Source organism: Hesperophylax consimilis, chromosome 6, assembly GCF_061612785.1.
Source record: "Hesperophylax consimilis isolate HC1 chromosome 6, BYU_Hcon_1.0, whole genome shotgun sequence".
Taxonomy (NCBI): Eukaryota; Metazoa; Arthropoda; class Insecta; order Trichoptera; family Limnephilidae; genus Hesperophylax; species Hesperophylax consimilis.
The window spans coordinates 7,536,060-7,552,781 of record NC_142841.1 but is presented as its reverse complement, the minus strand read 5'-3'; the positions used below and the strand labels follow the sequence as shown (position 1 = coordinate 7,552,781).

At 36.0% G+C, this 16,722-nt stretch overlaps 1 protein-coding gene across 1 annotated transcript in view; it reads left to right on the top strand.

Moving 5' to 3' along the window:
• Window positions 1–214: 214 nt before the first annotated feature.
• Window positions 215–16,722, top strand: part of LOC149422905 (mannosyl-oligosaccharide alpha-1,2-mannosidase IA-like) — a 565,758-nt gene continuing 549,250 nt past the window's right edge. Inside the window, exon 1 of the mRNA XM_089632344.1 lies at window positions 215–907. Coding sequence (XP_089488470.1) covers window positions 272–907 — 636 coding nt within the window. The 5' untranslated portion in view covers window positions 215–271. The remainder of the gene's footprint in view (window positions 908–16,722) is intronic.

The following is a 16,722-nucleotide window of genomic DNA, read 5'->3' as shown; positions in this document are numbered from 1 at the left end:
AAATGTGATTTTCTTATTTCTTTCACACGAAAAAATAAATTCATCATCTATGTATCACATCAGTAACTAAATATGTATTTTTATCAAATCTTCAAACCGTTTATTTATTTTAATTTTTCTTTTTAATTTTATTCCATAGATGTCGGTAACATCGGCAACTGCGAACTGCGCAAGGCAACCGCAGCTATGTTCAGTGTGTTTCGTTAATGGCGACGGTCAGTGACGGCTTGTTTGGGTTAACGTCAACATCGCGAGAGAATAACGCGTAAACATGACGTCCACCGGGATTTTACCCACGTATCAACGTTTCGTAAATGGTGTTCCCGTCCCTTCATTTTCTAGGCGGTCATTCAGACCTCGGGAAAAATATTTGATTCTGTTGGTGTTTTTGACATTTGGTGTTGTGTGTTTCGGAGCTTTCTTCTTCCTCCCCGAGTTTAGGAGTTCGGGCAGTACTGTTAACAACAGTGTTTACAAAGTGTACCAGCACATGCAGAAGGCCGGACCCGAGCTGCTGATTCCAGCGCCACCTCATCTAGACGATTTGGATGTGCCCAATTTGATACGTCACGACGACCATAAACTGCTCGACCCTCATTTCCTCGAAGACAGGGACCGCCTGCAGGCCAAGATCGAGGAGGACCAAGCTCTGAAGGTGTTGGAGAGACCGAATATCGACTTTCCTCTGAAGCCATCGTCTTCCCTAGCTCCCAAAGAGAGCGGCCTGTTGGATATGCCGATAGTGGATAACATGGACAACGCCATCGGAGAGCAGATAGACAATGACATCCTGGACAGCTACCCAATTGTGACAGTGCCCCCAGCGCCCAGCAACCACTACCCTGACGTCAACAGAGGGGAGGATAAGGACCCCGTGGCGAGGGAGCGAAGGGACAAAGTCAAAGAGGTGAGTCATTCCCCTTCAAACTGCAAACTTGACCTTTTATTGTCCTTCCATTCAAAAATTTATTTGTACAATTCAATGTCAATTGTAGTCCCATCGCGAAGAATGTAATACAAAAGTGCGCCCACCTTTCAAATGAGTCTGATTCCATCCAACATACCGGAATTTCCGGTTCTATGCCGGTCACCTATCGCTGTTTTCAATTTTAAATACTTACTTTTATTTTAATATAAACGCATGCCTTGTTATCTTGATGTGGTATTTTTGTGCTCGTTAGTGGATAGATTATTTTCATACGACAGGTACCCTTCATAATAATAATATTATTATTTTGACAGCGTGTTGAACGTGTTCCTCGTGCGAATGCCAAATAACGCTAGAAAGTTTTGGAATTGAACCGTTTACCTACCTACATTCCACGATTCCACTCGATGATGAAAAAAATGTACACACAATAATAATAAGAACATACTAATCTGTTTGTCCCAATTTAGTAAGCGTAGCATTCAAATCATCTCAACTTAACATTATTTGACATAGATACATAAATGAGGATTAGATTAGCCAACTAAACATTTCGGAATCTGCACTCATAGGCATTTTAGATTAGGTGTAAAACGGTGGATATTATCTTATTTGCTTTCCAATGCATCCGAACACGTCCGTAAACTCATAATTAATTATTACTTATAAGCAAACGTGTTTGTAGTTAGTACGTAAATATGTAAACAAAGCCACGAGGAAAGAGTGCTAGCATTCCTTTTATTGTCACACTCTGCCAACATTATCTCATAAATTGTAATGTTATTATTATCTAGTCCTAAATAATATATTTTTCATTAGCTCCATACAAGAAAGGAGGAAGAAAAACTCCTTCAGGGCCTATAACATCTTCGGGGATGCTGTGTGGAGGGTCTTTTTAGGTAAAGGACGGAGAGGAAGTTCTGGGAAGGATAAAAGGTGTGAGAGGTGGGTAGGAATCTGGGGGTCAATGTATCCAGGAGTGACGGACGTATGATGAATCCATCCCTCCCACTGCAGTGCAAAGCGATGGGCCGGGAGAGAGTGTCTTGCTGTAGAATTCAAAAGGTCCCCTCAACCATTCTCTCCCGATCCGACCCGCCACGCAGTAGATGGGAAAACGCATCCGCCACCAAAACCTAGACAAACCTCACCCCATGAACCCGGGTACCCTTGCTAAGTCACCAAACGGTACCCATACCCACCTCCCAAATTAAAATATAATATGCTACGTATACATACGCGAGCCGAACTGTACTTCAACTTATGGGACAGGAACGAAGCAACCACAAATGTCGCTAAACGCAGCAGCACGGCTCATAACCGTGGTTTTTAAATATTCGCACATTTCAGAACGTTCACTGGCTCAAGTGCCCTGAAAAAATCCAGTACATATTTGAACTATGCGTCCCGGAAAACACTGGTCTGAGGCAGTCAACTTTTAGTTCAGCAACATCATCAGCTGTAGGGGGCCGTTCAAGTATTATGTAAGCACTATAGGAGGCAGGGGGGCCTTTGCTTTGCTTATTTTTGATGACATGGGGGGTGGGGGGGTCGAGATAGTGATTACGTCAGCACTGCTCAGCAGTAGTTTTTTTTTTTTACACATTGGCAACCCACACATTGTCTAAGTTTGAAAACCGAATACATATTAGGGGATTCCCACTGTGTCAATAAAGTTTGTTTAAATGAATATTATGTGCATTAAAGTCCTCTTTCCTAAGTCTATTTTATAAGTGCTGCTTATGAATCAATAAAAAAAACAGAATACATTAACAGAAAAATGCATATAGGTACCAATTTTTACGTAAGCATGGGAGGGGGGGGGGTGTAAGAGCTTTGCTTACTTTTGGTGACAAGGGGGAAGAGGGGGTAAATAATTGTAATAAATCTGCTCACGTAATACTTGAACGGCCCCTAGGCAGACTGATGGAACCTAAGCGCCAGCCAAATACTAAGTTTGGTGATCGCGCTTTCGGAGCATCTAGGCTGAAGGCTTGGAATAAAATTCCTCAGGAACTAAGATCCATAGCAAGTCCAACAGAATTCAGGTCTAAACTAAAAACTTACCTTTTTAAGCTGTCATAGCTTTAAATTAAATATACAATTCCTGAGAGAATGTCCAATTATATCCAATTTTCCAATTATGTCCTAAATCCTGTATCTAAATTTCGCTAATAAACAATTAGTTATTGTTAAATAAGTGTTAATCTTAAGTGACCTACCAGGTATGTATGGTACTGGATATTGTCTCTATATTATATAGTTAGTAATAACATAAACCATTGTAGAAATGTATTATATATTTGTACAGCGCCCTTGAGGTGATTTTGCACAAAATCGGCGCTATACAAATCATCCAAATATTATTATTATTAAACGCCGCTTGCAGTTGCTTCGTTCCTTTCCGGTAATTCGGGGCTCGGTTCGCGTTTCGGTTCGCAAATGTATACGTACCATTAGATATACCCTAAGTACCTACCTCCTACACCTCTTATTATTATTTTTAATTATTTTAGATTGTAGGAGTGCAGATAGGTGTTATGTTGATACTAAAAAATCGCTCTTTGTTTTTTAAAAAGATTAAACAGTAATCAATTAAGTTAGACGATAAACTTTATTCAAAGTAGAGGATACCAATAAAAACCGCGTATTAGTTTTGGATAAATTTTATGGACAGAAAAAAAATTGCCATTTATTTCTATTTTTTGTTGTAAATGTTTTCGACATGTTTTTTGTGCTTTTCCTCAATTCAAATTTTAAGTATTTTTTTTAATGTAAAATATTTTTTGTGAATGACAGAAGTTGGGGACGCCCTAGGAAGCGTATCCACGATACAATATAAGAGTCTGATCAATGATCATGTCAGTATGAGACGTAGAGTTAGTATGAGACGATGCATAAATGTGAATGAAGCAAGGAGTATGTGTCTTGAGTCTTAGTTGTTCTACGTTCCATCCTCTGCCTACAATTGCTGTGAAATGGCGCGATGGTTACTTTGTTTGTTATTCTTATATTTTATTTTATACAACTGACATCATCTGTCCAATCTAATACACCATTATTAAACATTATTATTTATCGGCCATAATTCGTGAGAGGTAAATATTGCAATAAATAACATTAATTAACACGAAACCATTTGAAAAATATTTATAAGAGAGACGTGAATTCTCGTTTATTTTAAATGACTTTCATACGTCAACAGCCATTGATCTTATGATATCAGACGATTTAAAATAAATTAACGACACATGAAATGGTTATCGTTCGACCATAATCATAACTACACGGAAAAAAAATACTAATAAATTTATTAAAAATCTCTTCAAATTATTCGTAATCCGGTTAAAAACGGGACTGCAGGCCCTTAACGAATGAATTGATAGATGTTCTAATAAACTTTTATGAAAATATGAATGTATTATCACGATGTCGGAACACGTGTTCATAGAAATCCTTATATTTCCGCGTTTCGTCTAGTATAATATTATCAAGGCAAATGCAGATGAATAATCACGTGTTCCGATATATTGGGAATTTTCAGGAAGTTTATCAGGAAACTGCCTGCAATACCGTTTTTAACTGGATTACCAATAATTTGAGGATATTTTGAATAATTTTTTTTTTTTTTTTTTTTTTTTTTTTTTTTTTTTTTTTTTTCTTTATTCATGAAATATTAATGGGTACAGTTTTTACATGCTTTTCGACTACCACACTAGACACACGCCCGTATTATGGTAGTCGAAATTTATATACATAGGTTTATATAATTATATAAATGTAATATTTGATAACTTGTTAATCTAAGTATTTTTTTTTTACATGCAATGTATGTGTATAATAGGTGACACATTTACTGGTTCCCAGTTCAGTAGATTGCTCAAGTGTACATCAACCGTATTTTAAACTGTTGATATTAATGAGATAAAATGAACACAATCAGCAAATAAATAGGTTACTTTACTTGTTAAAATAATGAAAATAAAGTAGAAATTATGAAAATGAACTTATTGACAATACTGTTTTTCTCCTTTTTTTCCTGTCTTTTAAATTGTACCTACTAACTATTTGACATCTTGCGCTTTTATATAGCAATCTCTGGAAGATACTATTAGGAAGGGTTGTTTCACGGAATTTGAACAATTCATCAAATTACAACGTTCATTTCCGGGTTCTGGGAAAGTTCTATTCGAGTTCTGTTACTGTGTCATAAGCTAGTTACTTGACAGAACTGAAATAATAACAGAACTTTTTATCCAAATTCTCTAAAAAAACCCGTCCATGTCGCCCTGGTTAAACAACAGGATTCAGAATCGATATATAGCTTAGCTATGTTTATTGACCAGATTGGACTATCCAACCTTCACCTTTACCACTTCCCCACCCACCACACTTACAACTTCCTAAAATCGAGATGGCTTACCTACCAGTGGCGGTCGGTGACTTTTTTTAGAAGGGATGCTGGACATCAAATGTTTATAGTCGTACTTACTACGTACTTGATATCACATATGCACATCTAGACGCTAGCCCACGAACAAGATACAATTAGGTACCGTCTAAAATTATCTTCATAAATCCATTAAGCTCCATATCTCAATATTTCCCGTATCCAGAATAAGTTTTTTTCCGCAAATGGCTATCACAAAACCATAACACCATTTTTATGTTATTAAATATTTAAATTTAATTCTCCATACCTGTTAGAAATTTCTTCCCTTCCACACACTTTTCCACAAATGATCATCTAGTCAATCAACTTTATGTAAGTGCATTATATAAGCAAAATAAATACAAAACAATACAAGAACAACATGTCAACTCACCAGAGATCAAATGGGAAAATAATTCACCGACTCCAGATATTTTCATATCAGAGGGTTCGGCTCGGTAGAACTTCTAACAGGGCCTATAAATCCTACTGATCCCTCAACATAAATATTTAAAAAATCTTTTGTTATCCTACATGTATTCAAAATGACCGACTTTTGCATCTTTATATATAAATTTTTTGATAGATCTAATACGCCTAAATTTTTAATTAGAGAGATAGGTATAATGCCAGTAGCCGAAATAACGAATGGTAATATTTTTATAGTCTGAGAATGCCAAATTCTTTTTATTTCATTTCCTAAATCTGTGTATTTTCTTATTTTTTCGCTAACAGATTTTTGAATATTACAGGAATTTGGTATAGCGACATCAATGATATAAGTTATTTTTTTTAATTTTGTCATGTAAAACAATATCGGGTCTATTATGACTAATCGCTCGGTCTGTTAGTATAGTTTTATCATAATATATTTTATAAAATTCGTTTTCTAAAAAGGAATTTGGTTCGTATTCATAATATGGTACTATATTACGGCAGTCAATCAAGTTATGTTTAATTACCAAATTTTGGTGAATCATTTTTAAAACTTGATTGTGCCTAAATGTATACTCGGACGGTGCTAATATAGAATATCCCGATATAATATGTTCTATAGTTTCCGGAAAAGCCAAACATTTTCTACACAAATCATCAATTTGATTTATATCTTTGATTATATGCTTTCTATAATTTTTAGTATTAATGACTCTATCCTGAATGGCAAGCATAAATCCTTCTATTTCTGCGCTCAACTCTCCAATACTCAACCATTTGTTTGACAAAAATTTGTCAACATACGTTTGGTTGAGATAATTGAAGTGTTTTGCGTGTAAAATTTTATTTGATCAGGAATCTAATAATTCCTGGTTGGGATTTATAAAAATGTTGGCATTCTCATCGTATAAATTTAAAGGTGTAATATTTCTATCTGCCTTGCAAATTATTTTGTGCATTTCTGAGCTATGAGCTTCCCTATGGAAAAAATTATTATTATTTTCTTATTAAACGATTAGATGAATCATTTGGTTTAAACTGTGATGTTAAGACCTGGCTGACATCGTACCTGGCCAACCGTTTACAAGCCGTAAAAGTAGGAAAAAACCAATCAAATTATGCAACCCTTTCATCTGGAGTACCCCAAGGGTCCGTTCTGGGCCCACTACTCTTCATCCTCTTCACAAATGATGTCGCTAAAATAATAGAATCATTCGGCCTTCTATCTCACTGCTACGCTGATGACCAGCAAGTTTATTTTTACTGCTTACCAGAAGAAATAAACAGTCTAAAAATTCGTATAACTGAGTGTATAGAAGCAATTACTCGCTGGATGACCTCAAATAGATTGAAACTGAATCCCACAAAGACTGAGTTTCTGTGGACTGCTACAAGCAGACGTCAGCATAACATTGAAAACTCCCCAATAACCATTTCCGGAAGTGACATCACTCCAAAAACGTGCATCAAATTACTGGGTGTCAATCTGGATGCTAATTTTTCCCTTAAAACTCAGGTGAACAGAACTGTAAGCACGGGGTTCTTTCAATTAAGGCAAATTAAAGCAGTGCGGAGACACCTGCCAACAGAGGCGACTAAATTGCTAGTCAATTCCTATGTTGTTTCACGTCTAGATTATTGCAACGGAATATATGCAAGTCTCCCTAAATGTCAAATCAACAAATTACAATCCGTTTTCAACGCCGCGGCAAGGCTTATCACCGGAGTATCTAAATACTCCCACATTTCAGAGCATCTCAAAAATCTGCACTGGCTCAAATGTCCTGAAAGAATCCAGTTCAAGGTATGCTGGATGGTATTTAAGTCACTTAACGGAATGGCTCCGGCTTATTTATCAGAATTGTGTATTCCAGAAGATTCCAACTCCCGACAGTCAACCCTTAGGTCAGCAACGTCATCAGCTATCGGAAGGTTGAAGGAACCAAAGCGCACACCAGATACTAAGTTCGGTGAGCGTGCTTTTGCCGTGTCAGGACCTAAAGCCTGGAATGGACTGCCACATGATTTGAGAATGATCGCAGACTCGACAGAATTTAGGTCTAAACTTAAAACGCACCTTTTCAGACAGTCGTATCCATAATTTCAGAAACCTCCACTTTCACAGTTGACGGCAATTTACATTTAAATTAACAAAATGTAAAAAATACTAAAAATAAAATAAAATAAATAAAAATAATAATTAAAAATAAATAAATAAAAATGATAACAACTAACAATTTGTAGGCTTTTAGGACAGTTAAAATACATTTAAATTAAAATAAAAACTATAGCAGACTTAAGATCATGCGACGACCAGTGTTTTTTGATATAGTGTCCTCTGCGTGCAGTTCTATCTTTTATAAGCATAAACTTTTTAATATAAGTGTGTTTGTTGGAAGTGACTTGCCAGGTAAGTATGTTTTGGTATCATTTCTAAATAACAAATGTAGATCCTAGGAAATAAATTGTACAGCGCCCTTGAGGTGATTTTTCACAAAAACGGCGCTCTACAAATTATCCAATTATTATTATTATTATTATTATTATTATTATTATTATTGATCCGACTTTTTAATTACATCTTCCTACATAATTATTATTTCCTATATAATACAGATATTCTCCTATGTACAATGTATACCTACTTATGATATCATCCACCACTTTTATGTAAAGGCTTACATAAATAAAAAAAATAAGGCAACTTTCATATCTGAATAATCAAGCTTCTTCCTTCAACTAAACATGTCAAAGTTCCACTGGCTCCGAGCAGCTGGAACTCTTTTGCGGTATCATATACTGAGTGATTTAATGTATTTCTTCAATAATTGTAAATTCTCTCTGTTATAATTTAATTTATTCAAATTATTCTTCTATATTTTTTAGTGTCTACGCAACCTTTTACTAATATTTGTCGCTTGTGTCTCACCTTTCATCTGTTTGGACTACACATTAATAATATCACCCACGACGCTGATTCATTGATTTTTCTATCGATTTGTACAAGAATGCTTCTCGTGGGTTCGATATCTCGTTCATGGACTGCAGCTTCTTGACTCCGGAACCAGAGGTTGAGGGTTCAAGGACAGGCGGTCAAATCACCAGATCTAATTCCCAAGCTTCTTGCTGCCCATTTTCTCACTACGCTAAGCCTCACAATTACATGCCTGAAAACTTCAGCCTTATTCTTCGCCACGACTTGTTCAAGATACTACACGACATAACAGATGTTCCAGCACAGTATATATAGCATGACGATGGTGTTATTGAATATAATATCTAAAATAGTTAATAATATAACCTTTTGTATCCCTAGCTTTCAATATTGAATGTTAAGATAAGAAATCGTGTACTGCAAATGAGTAATTAATCTATCGTATACAATGAGGTATACAGATAGAGTCAGCTTTGGCGTTCGAAGTATGGGCCACGCATATCGGATCATTGTCCGATGTGAAATATCACGGGCTTCAGTCGGTTTCGAGCGCTCGCCGGGCACAGGTATCTGGCGATAACTTCAAAATGCTGACAAACGCTGAGATATTGTACAAGTTGTACTTGAAAATACAGGGAGTGCGAAATCTATTTGTAAGTTTTACCATAATCAGTAGTCGTGTAAAATGACTTATTAATGTTGAAAACTCGTGGAGCATTTGTGTGGCGGCGCGCGGCCGATCACCTTCGACACGTTCGTTGAGTTCGTTCGCGGTCGGAAGGATTCGGGCGACATCGACAGTCGTCACACCCCCTTCCTACTTCCCGCACGGGAACAATATTTCACACTGATATTGCAAGGAATGTAGACTCCATTTATATATAACTCAATGATCGTACAATACAAAAAACAGAAATCGAGATATAAAAAAATTCACTAGAATGAATTCGTTGGAAAATCATTCTAAAGAATTAGCATTCAAAATATTTCGAGAGGTTTGATGGCTTTCGATTCTCATTTAGAAACTTACGAAGTTCAAATTCGTAAACTTTCAGCGATGAGATAGATACTAGGTACTATGTCGTAAAAAATATGTACCGTAACGTATAGTGGTTTTTTGTCCAAATATGTATTGTAAGTTTCAAGTTTTATCGGTAAATAGATTCTAGGCTTCATTCGATCTGCATATCTCACGGTTATGGTTGTAAAGCGATTATCACACTATGCGAAGTGAAAATGATCACTTATTGAAGCTCGATAGCATCAGGGCGCTTAAAATAAAAGAAAAATAGGTTCAATGAAATGTTTATGCATGAATTTGTGTACTTTGAATCAATATCTTCAGTTATCTTATCTACAGAAACAGAGTGAAGGGAGGCTAGTTATAAATATTGATGTAGTCTGCAATGTAGCGGGATAAATTTCGTTGCCCCAAACCAAGGCGGGATCCATCGCTCTCTTTTATGGCTCAATTGAGAGTAATAATGGTAATAATCCTCTATCAATGTGTCTCAATTTATTCTGTACATTCCACAGGGCTCATGTTGGGTTCTTCTTTTATCTTTGACGACAAATATTACAATAGTGAGATTATATTAATCTTCTTCATGAATTCAAAATGACCGACTTTTGCATCTTTATATATAAATTTTTTGATAGATCTAATACGCCTAAATTTTTAATTAGAGAGATAGGTATAATGCCAGTAGCCGAAATAACGAATGGTAATATTTTTATAGTCTGAGAATGCCAAATTCTTTTTATTTCATTTCCTAAATCTGTGTATTTTCTTATTTTTTCGCTAACAGATTTTTGAATATTACAGGAATTTGGTATAGCGACATCAATGATATAAGTTATTTTTTTTAATTTTGTCATGTAAAACAATATCGGGTCTATTATGACTAATCGCTCGGTCTGTTAGTATAGTTTTATCATAATATATTTTATAAAATTCGTTTTCTAAAAAGGAATTTGGTTCGTATTCATAATATGGTACTATATTACGGCAGTCAATCAAGTTATGTTTAATTACCAAATTTTGGTGAATCATTTTTAAAACTTGATTGTGCCTAAATGTATACTCGGACGGTGCTAATATAGAATATCCCGATATAATATGTTCTATAGTTTCCGGAAAAGCCAAACATTTTCTACACAAATCATCAATTTGATTTATATCTTTGATTATATGCTTTCTATAATTTTTAGTATTAATGACTCTATCCTGAATGGCAAGCATAAATCCTTCTATTTCTGCGCTCAACTCTCCAATACTCAACCATTTGTTTGACAAAAATTTGTCAACATACGTTTGGTTGAGATAATTGAAGTGTTTTGCGTGTAAAATTTTATTTGATCAGGAATCTAATAATTCCTGGTTGGGATTTATAAAAATGTTGGCATTCTCATCGTATAAATTTAAAGGTGTAATATTTCTATCTGCCTTGCAAATTATTTTGTGCATTTCTGAGCTATGAGCTTCCCTATGGAAAAAATTATTATTATTTTCTTATTAAACGATTAGATGAATCATTTGGTTTAAACTGTGATGTTAAGACCTGGCTGACATCGTACCTGGCCAACCGTTTACAAGCCGTAAAAGTAGGAAAAAACCAATCAAATTATGCAACCCTTTCATCTGGAGTACCCCAAGGGTCCGTTCTGGGCCCACTACTCTTCATCCTCTTCACAAATGATGTCGCTAAAATAATAGAATCATTCGGCCTTCTATCTCACTGCTACGCTGATGACCAGCAAGTTTATTTTTACTGCTTACCAGAAGAAATAAACAGTCTAAAAATTCGTATAACTGAGTGTATAGAAGCAATTACTCGCTGGATGACCTCAAATAGATTGAAACTGAATCCCACAAAGACTGAGTTTCTGTGGACTGCTACAAGCAGACGTCAGCATAACATTGAAAACTCCCCAATAACCATTTCCGGAAGTGACATCACTCCAAAAACGTGCATCAAATTACTGGGTGTCAATCTGGATGCTAATTTTTCCCTTAAAACTCAGGTGAACAGAACTGTAAGCACGGGGTTCTTTCAATTAAGGCAAATTAAAGCAGTGCGGAGAAACCTGCCAACAGAGGCGACTAAATTGCTAGTCAATTCCTATGTTGTTTCACGTCTAGATTATTGCAACGGAATATATGCAAGTCTCCCTAAATGTCAAATCAACAAATTACAATCCGTTTTCAACGCCGCGGCAAGGCTTATCACCGGAGTATCTAAATACTCCCACATTTCAGAGCATCTCAAAAATCTGCACTGGCTCAAATGTCCTGAAAGAATCCAGTTCAAGGTATGCTGGATGGTATTTAAGTCACTTAACGGAATGGCTCCGGCTTATTTATCAGAATTGTGTATTCCAGAAGATTCCAACTCCCGACAGTCAACCCTTAGGTCAGCAACGTCATCAGCTATCGGAAGGTTGAAGGAACCAAAGCGCACACCAGATACTAAGTTCGGTGAGCGTGCTTTTGCCGTGTCAGGACCTAAAGCCTGGAATGGACTGCCACATGATTTGAGAATGATCGCAGACTCGACAGAATTTAGGTCTAAACTTAAAACGCACCTTTTCAGACAGTCGTATCCATAATTTCAGAAACCTCCACTTTCACAGTTGACGGCAATTTACATTTAAATTAACAAAATGTAAAAAATACTAAAAATAAAATAAAATAAATAAAAATAATAATTAAAAATAAATAAATAAAAATGATAACAACTAACAATTTGTAGGCTTTTAGGACAGTTAAAATACATTTAAATTAAAATAAAAACTATAGCAGACTTAAGATCATGCGACGACCAGTGTTTTTTGATATAGTGTCCTCTGCGTGCAGTTCTATCTTTTATAAGCATAAACTTTTTAATATAAGTGTGTTTGTTGGAAGTGACTTGCCAGGTAAGTATGTTTTGGTATCATTTCTAAATAACAAATGTAGATCCTAGGAAATAAATTGTACAGCGCCCTTGAGGTGATTTTTCACAAAAACGGCGCTCTACAAATTATCCAATTATTATTATTATTATTATTATTATTATTATTATTATTGATCCGACTTTTTAATTACATCTTCCTACATAATTATTATTTCCTATATAATACAGATATTCTCCTATGTACAATGTATACCTACTTATGATATCATCCACCACTTTTATGTAAAGGCTTACATAAATAAAAAAAATAAGGCAACTTTCATATCTGAATAATCAAGCTTCTTCCTTCAACTAAACATGTCAAAGTTCCACTGGCTCCGAGCAGCTGGAACTCTTTTGCGGTATCATATACTGAGTGATTTAATGTATTTCTTCAATAATTGTAAATTCTCTCTGTTATAATTTAATTTATTCAAATTATTCTTCTATATTTTTTAGTGTCTACGCAACCTTTTACTAATATTTGTCGCTTGTGTCTCACCTTTCATCTGTTTGGACTACACATTACCGACCCATTTTACCTGGCGTGAACTCCTCATTACCGACCCATTTTACCTGGTGTGGACTCCACATTACCGAACCACTTTACCTGGTGTGTACTCTACATTACCGACCCATTTTACCTGGTGTGGACTCCACATTACCGAACCACTTTACCTGGTGTGGACTCTACATTACCGAACCACTTTACCTGGCGCGAACTCCACATTACCGACCCATTTTACCTGGCGTGGACTCCACATTACCGAACCACTTTACCTGGTGTGGACTCTACATTACCGAACCACTTTACCTGGCGCGAACTCTACATTACCGACCCATTTTACCTGGCGTGGACTCCACATTACCGAACCACTTTACCTGGTGTGGACTCTACATTACCGACCCATTTTACCTGGTGTGGACTCCACATTATGGACCCATTTTACCTGGTGTGGACTCCACATTACCGAACCACTTTACCTGGTGTGGACTCTACATTATCGACCCATTTTACCTGGTGTGGACTCTACATTACCGAGCCACTAGACTAGTTCTTTTATTGGACTCTCCTTTCATTGAGCAGATTTGAATAGGCCAGCATTCCTTTCTTCATCTTTTCTTCACCTTTTTATCAACTGTGTATTAGTATTCCGCAACCAACTGCAACTGAAATCACAACACGTACGTAACAGTACACTGTGTTCATTTCCTGCCAAATATTAGATAGCTACAATCCATACTAAACTTATGTGCTAACACTTTCTCCGCTCTAATGTGTATCTACGAAACACATTCACGTTGATGAATTATATTCGTAAATATTATTATGAATACTACATTCACAAATAGTTGCTGCCCGACTTTCGACACTCCTTTCTTATTGATTAGTTGAAAAATACAGAACAAAATACTGTATCTTGTCTTATTAAGTCTTTTTAATTTAGTGGAACACTATTAAAAAAAAGATAAATAAAATATAAGAAATAATTTCCTATCCTTTGTGCTATGCATAAAAAGCCTTGTCTTATAAAAATTAGTTTATCATTAAAAAATAAATATATATTTGACAAGTCAAAATATTTCACCAACAAATGTAGATATAATATGTCTCGACGAAATTTAGCACTAACAAAGCCTTTCCTACAAAAATAAAGTTGGTTGTTTACAGGTGAAAAAAATATAATAAGCAGTAATTGTTGATTGAAGTACTAGGACACATTGAATTATTTGGCGTGTTGGAAATAAGCCGACGTAGCTCAGTGGTCTCAGAGCACCTGACCGGATCTCAGAAGCCGCGGGTTCAATTCCCGTCGGCGGCATTTATTTTTACTCAGAAATATTTTCTATTTCTATGGATATTTCAAGCGACTAATTATTTGTTATAAGAATTTGTTATAACATATAACACATGCAAAATAATAATAAAAGCTAATATTAAGATTTATTTATGAGGTATGTTATTATAGCCTTCTTCTTACTAAATTCCGTGCAGTAGAACACATCTATTATTTCTGAGATAGTATTGTCGACTGCATGCAATCCAAGTACAAGCGAGTATCTAAATGACTCAGTCCTGATATTGTTGTTGGTATATGGAAGGTAATTAGGCTTAGTAAATCAGGCCGGTCTATCCAGACAACCAGTAATCTGGTATTGGTGGAAACTTTAAAAATAACGTATAAGTAAGGTAATTGAAAGCATAAAAAATGTATCAACTTTGGCAAAAATACCCACGTGCACAATGTACTTACAAATCATCACAGGTGAATGTCCTCGCGTCGTGCCACATTGGCTTATAAAAATCAAATAATAATGTTCACAATATAATTATGTATGCCTGTGCCAACTCTTTGCAAGTGGCTGGTTACGAACTGGTACTTATCTATGAAGTTTTTTTTGGTGGGAAGTTGGAAGGGGGCGTATAAGTTCGTAGAATTATTTTCCTCCCACCAACTGTTAACAATGCTGCTACCACAATGAGTCGTTTGTTCAAATCGATACCGTTATAATAAGCATATGTTAAATGGCCGCTTATAATAAATATTAAATATCGGCTGAAAAAATGTGCACGACCAGGTGGATTCCGAAGGAGGCAATGTTTGTTAGGCAGGTCAAATAATATCACCCACGACGCTGATTCATTGATTTTTCTATCGATTTGTACAAGAATGCTTCTCGTGGGTTCGATATCTCGTTCATGGACTGCAGCTTCTTGACTCCGGAACCAGAGGTTGAGGGTTCAAGGACAGGCGGTCAAATCACCAGATCTAATTCCCAAGCTTCTTGCTGCCCATTTTCTCACTACGCTAAGCCTCACAATTACATGCCTGAAAACTTCAGCCTTATTCTTCGCCACGACTTGTTCAAGATACTACACGACATAACAGATGTTCCAGCACAGTATATATAGCATGACGATGGTGTTATTGAATATAATATCTAAAATAGTTAATAATATAACCTTTTGTATCCCTAGCTTTCAATATTGAATGTTAAGATAAGAAATCGTGTACTGCAAATGAGTAATTAATCTATCGTATACAATGAGGTATACAGATAGAGTCAGCTTTGGCGTTCGAAGTATGGGCCACGCATATCGGATCATTGTCCGATGTGAAATATCACGGGCTTCAGTCGGTTTCGAGCGCTCGCCGGGCACAGGTATCTGGCGATAACTTCAAAATGCTGACAAACGCTGAGATATTGTACAAGTTGTACTTGAAAATACAGGGAGTGCGAAATCTATTTGTAAGTTTTACCATAATCAGTAGTCGTGTAAAATGACTTATTAATGTTGAAAACTCGTGGAGCATTTGTGTGGCGGCGCGCGGCCGATCACCTTCGACACGTTCGTTGAGTTCGTTCGCGGTCGGAAGGATTCGGGCGACATCGACAGTCGTCACACCCCCTTCCTACTTCCCGCACGGGAACAATATTTCACACTGATATTGCAAGGAATGTAGACTCCATTTATATATAACTCAATGATCGTACAATACAAAAAACAGAAATCGAGATATAAAAAAATTCACTAGAATGAATTCGTTGGAAAATCATTCTAAAGAATTAGCATTCAAAATATTTCGAGAGGTTTGATGGCTTTCGATTCTCATTTAGAAACTTACGAAGTTCAAATTCGTAAACTTTCAGCGATGAGATAGATACTAGGTACTATGTCGTAAAAAATATGTACCGTAACGTATAGTGGTTTTTTGTCCAAATATGTATTGTAAGTTTCAAGTTTTATCGGTAAATAGATTCTAGGCTTCATTCGATCTGCATATCTCACGGTTATGGTTGTAAAGCGATTATCACACTATGCGAAGTGAAAATGATCACTTATTGAAGCTCGATAGCATCAGGGCGCTTAAAATAAAAGAAAAATAGGTTCAATGAAATGTTTATGCATGAATTTGTGTACTTTGAATCAATATCTTCAGTTATCTTATCTACAGAAACAGAGTGAAGGGAGGCTAGTTATAAATATTGATGTAGTCTGCAATGTAGCGGGATAAATTTCGTTGCCCCAAACCAAGGCGGGATCCATCGCTCT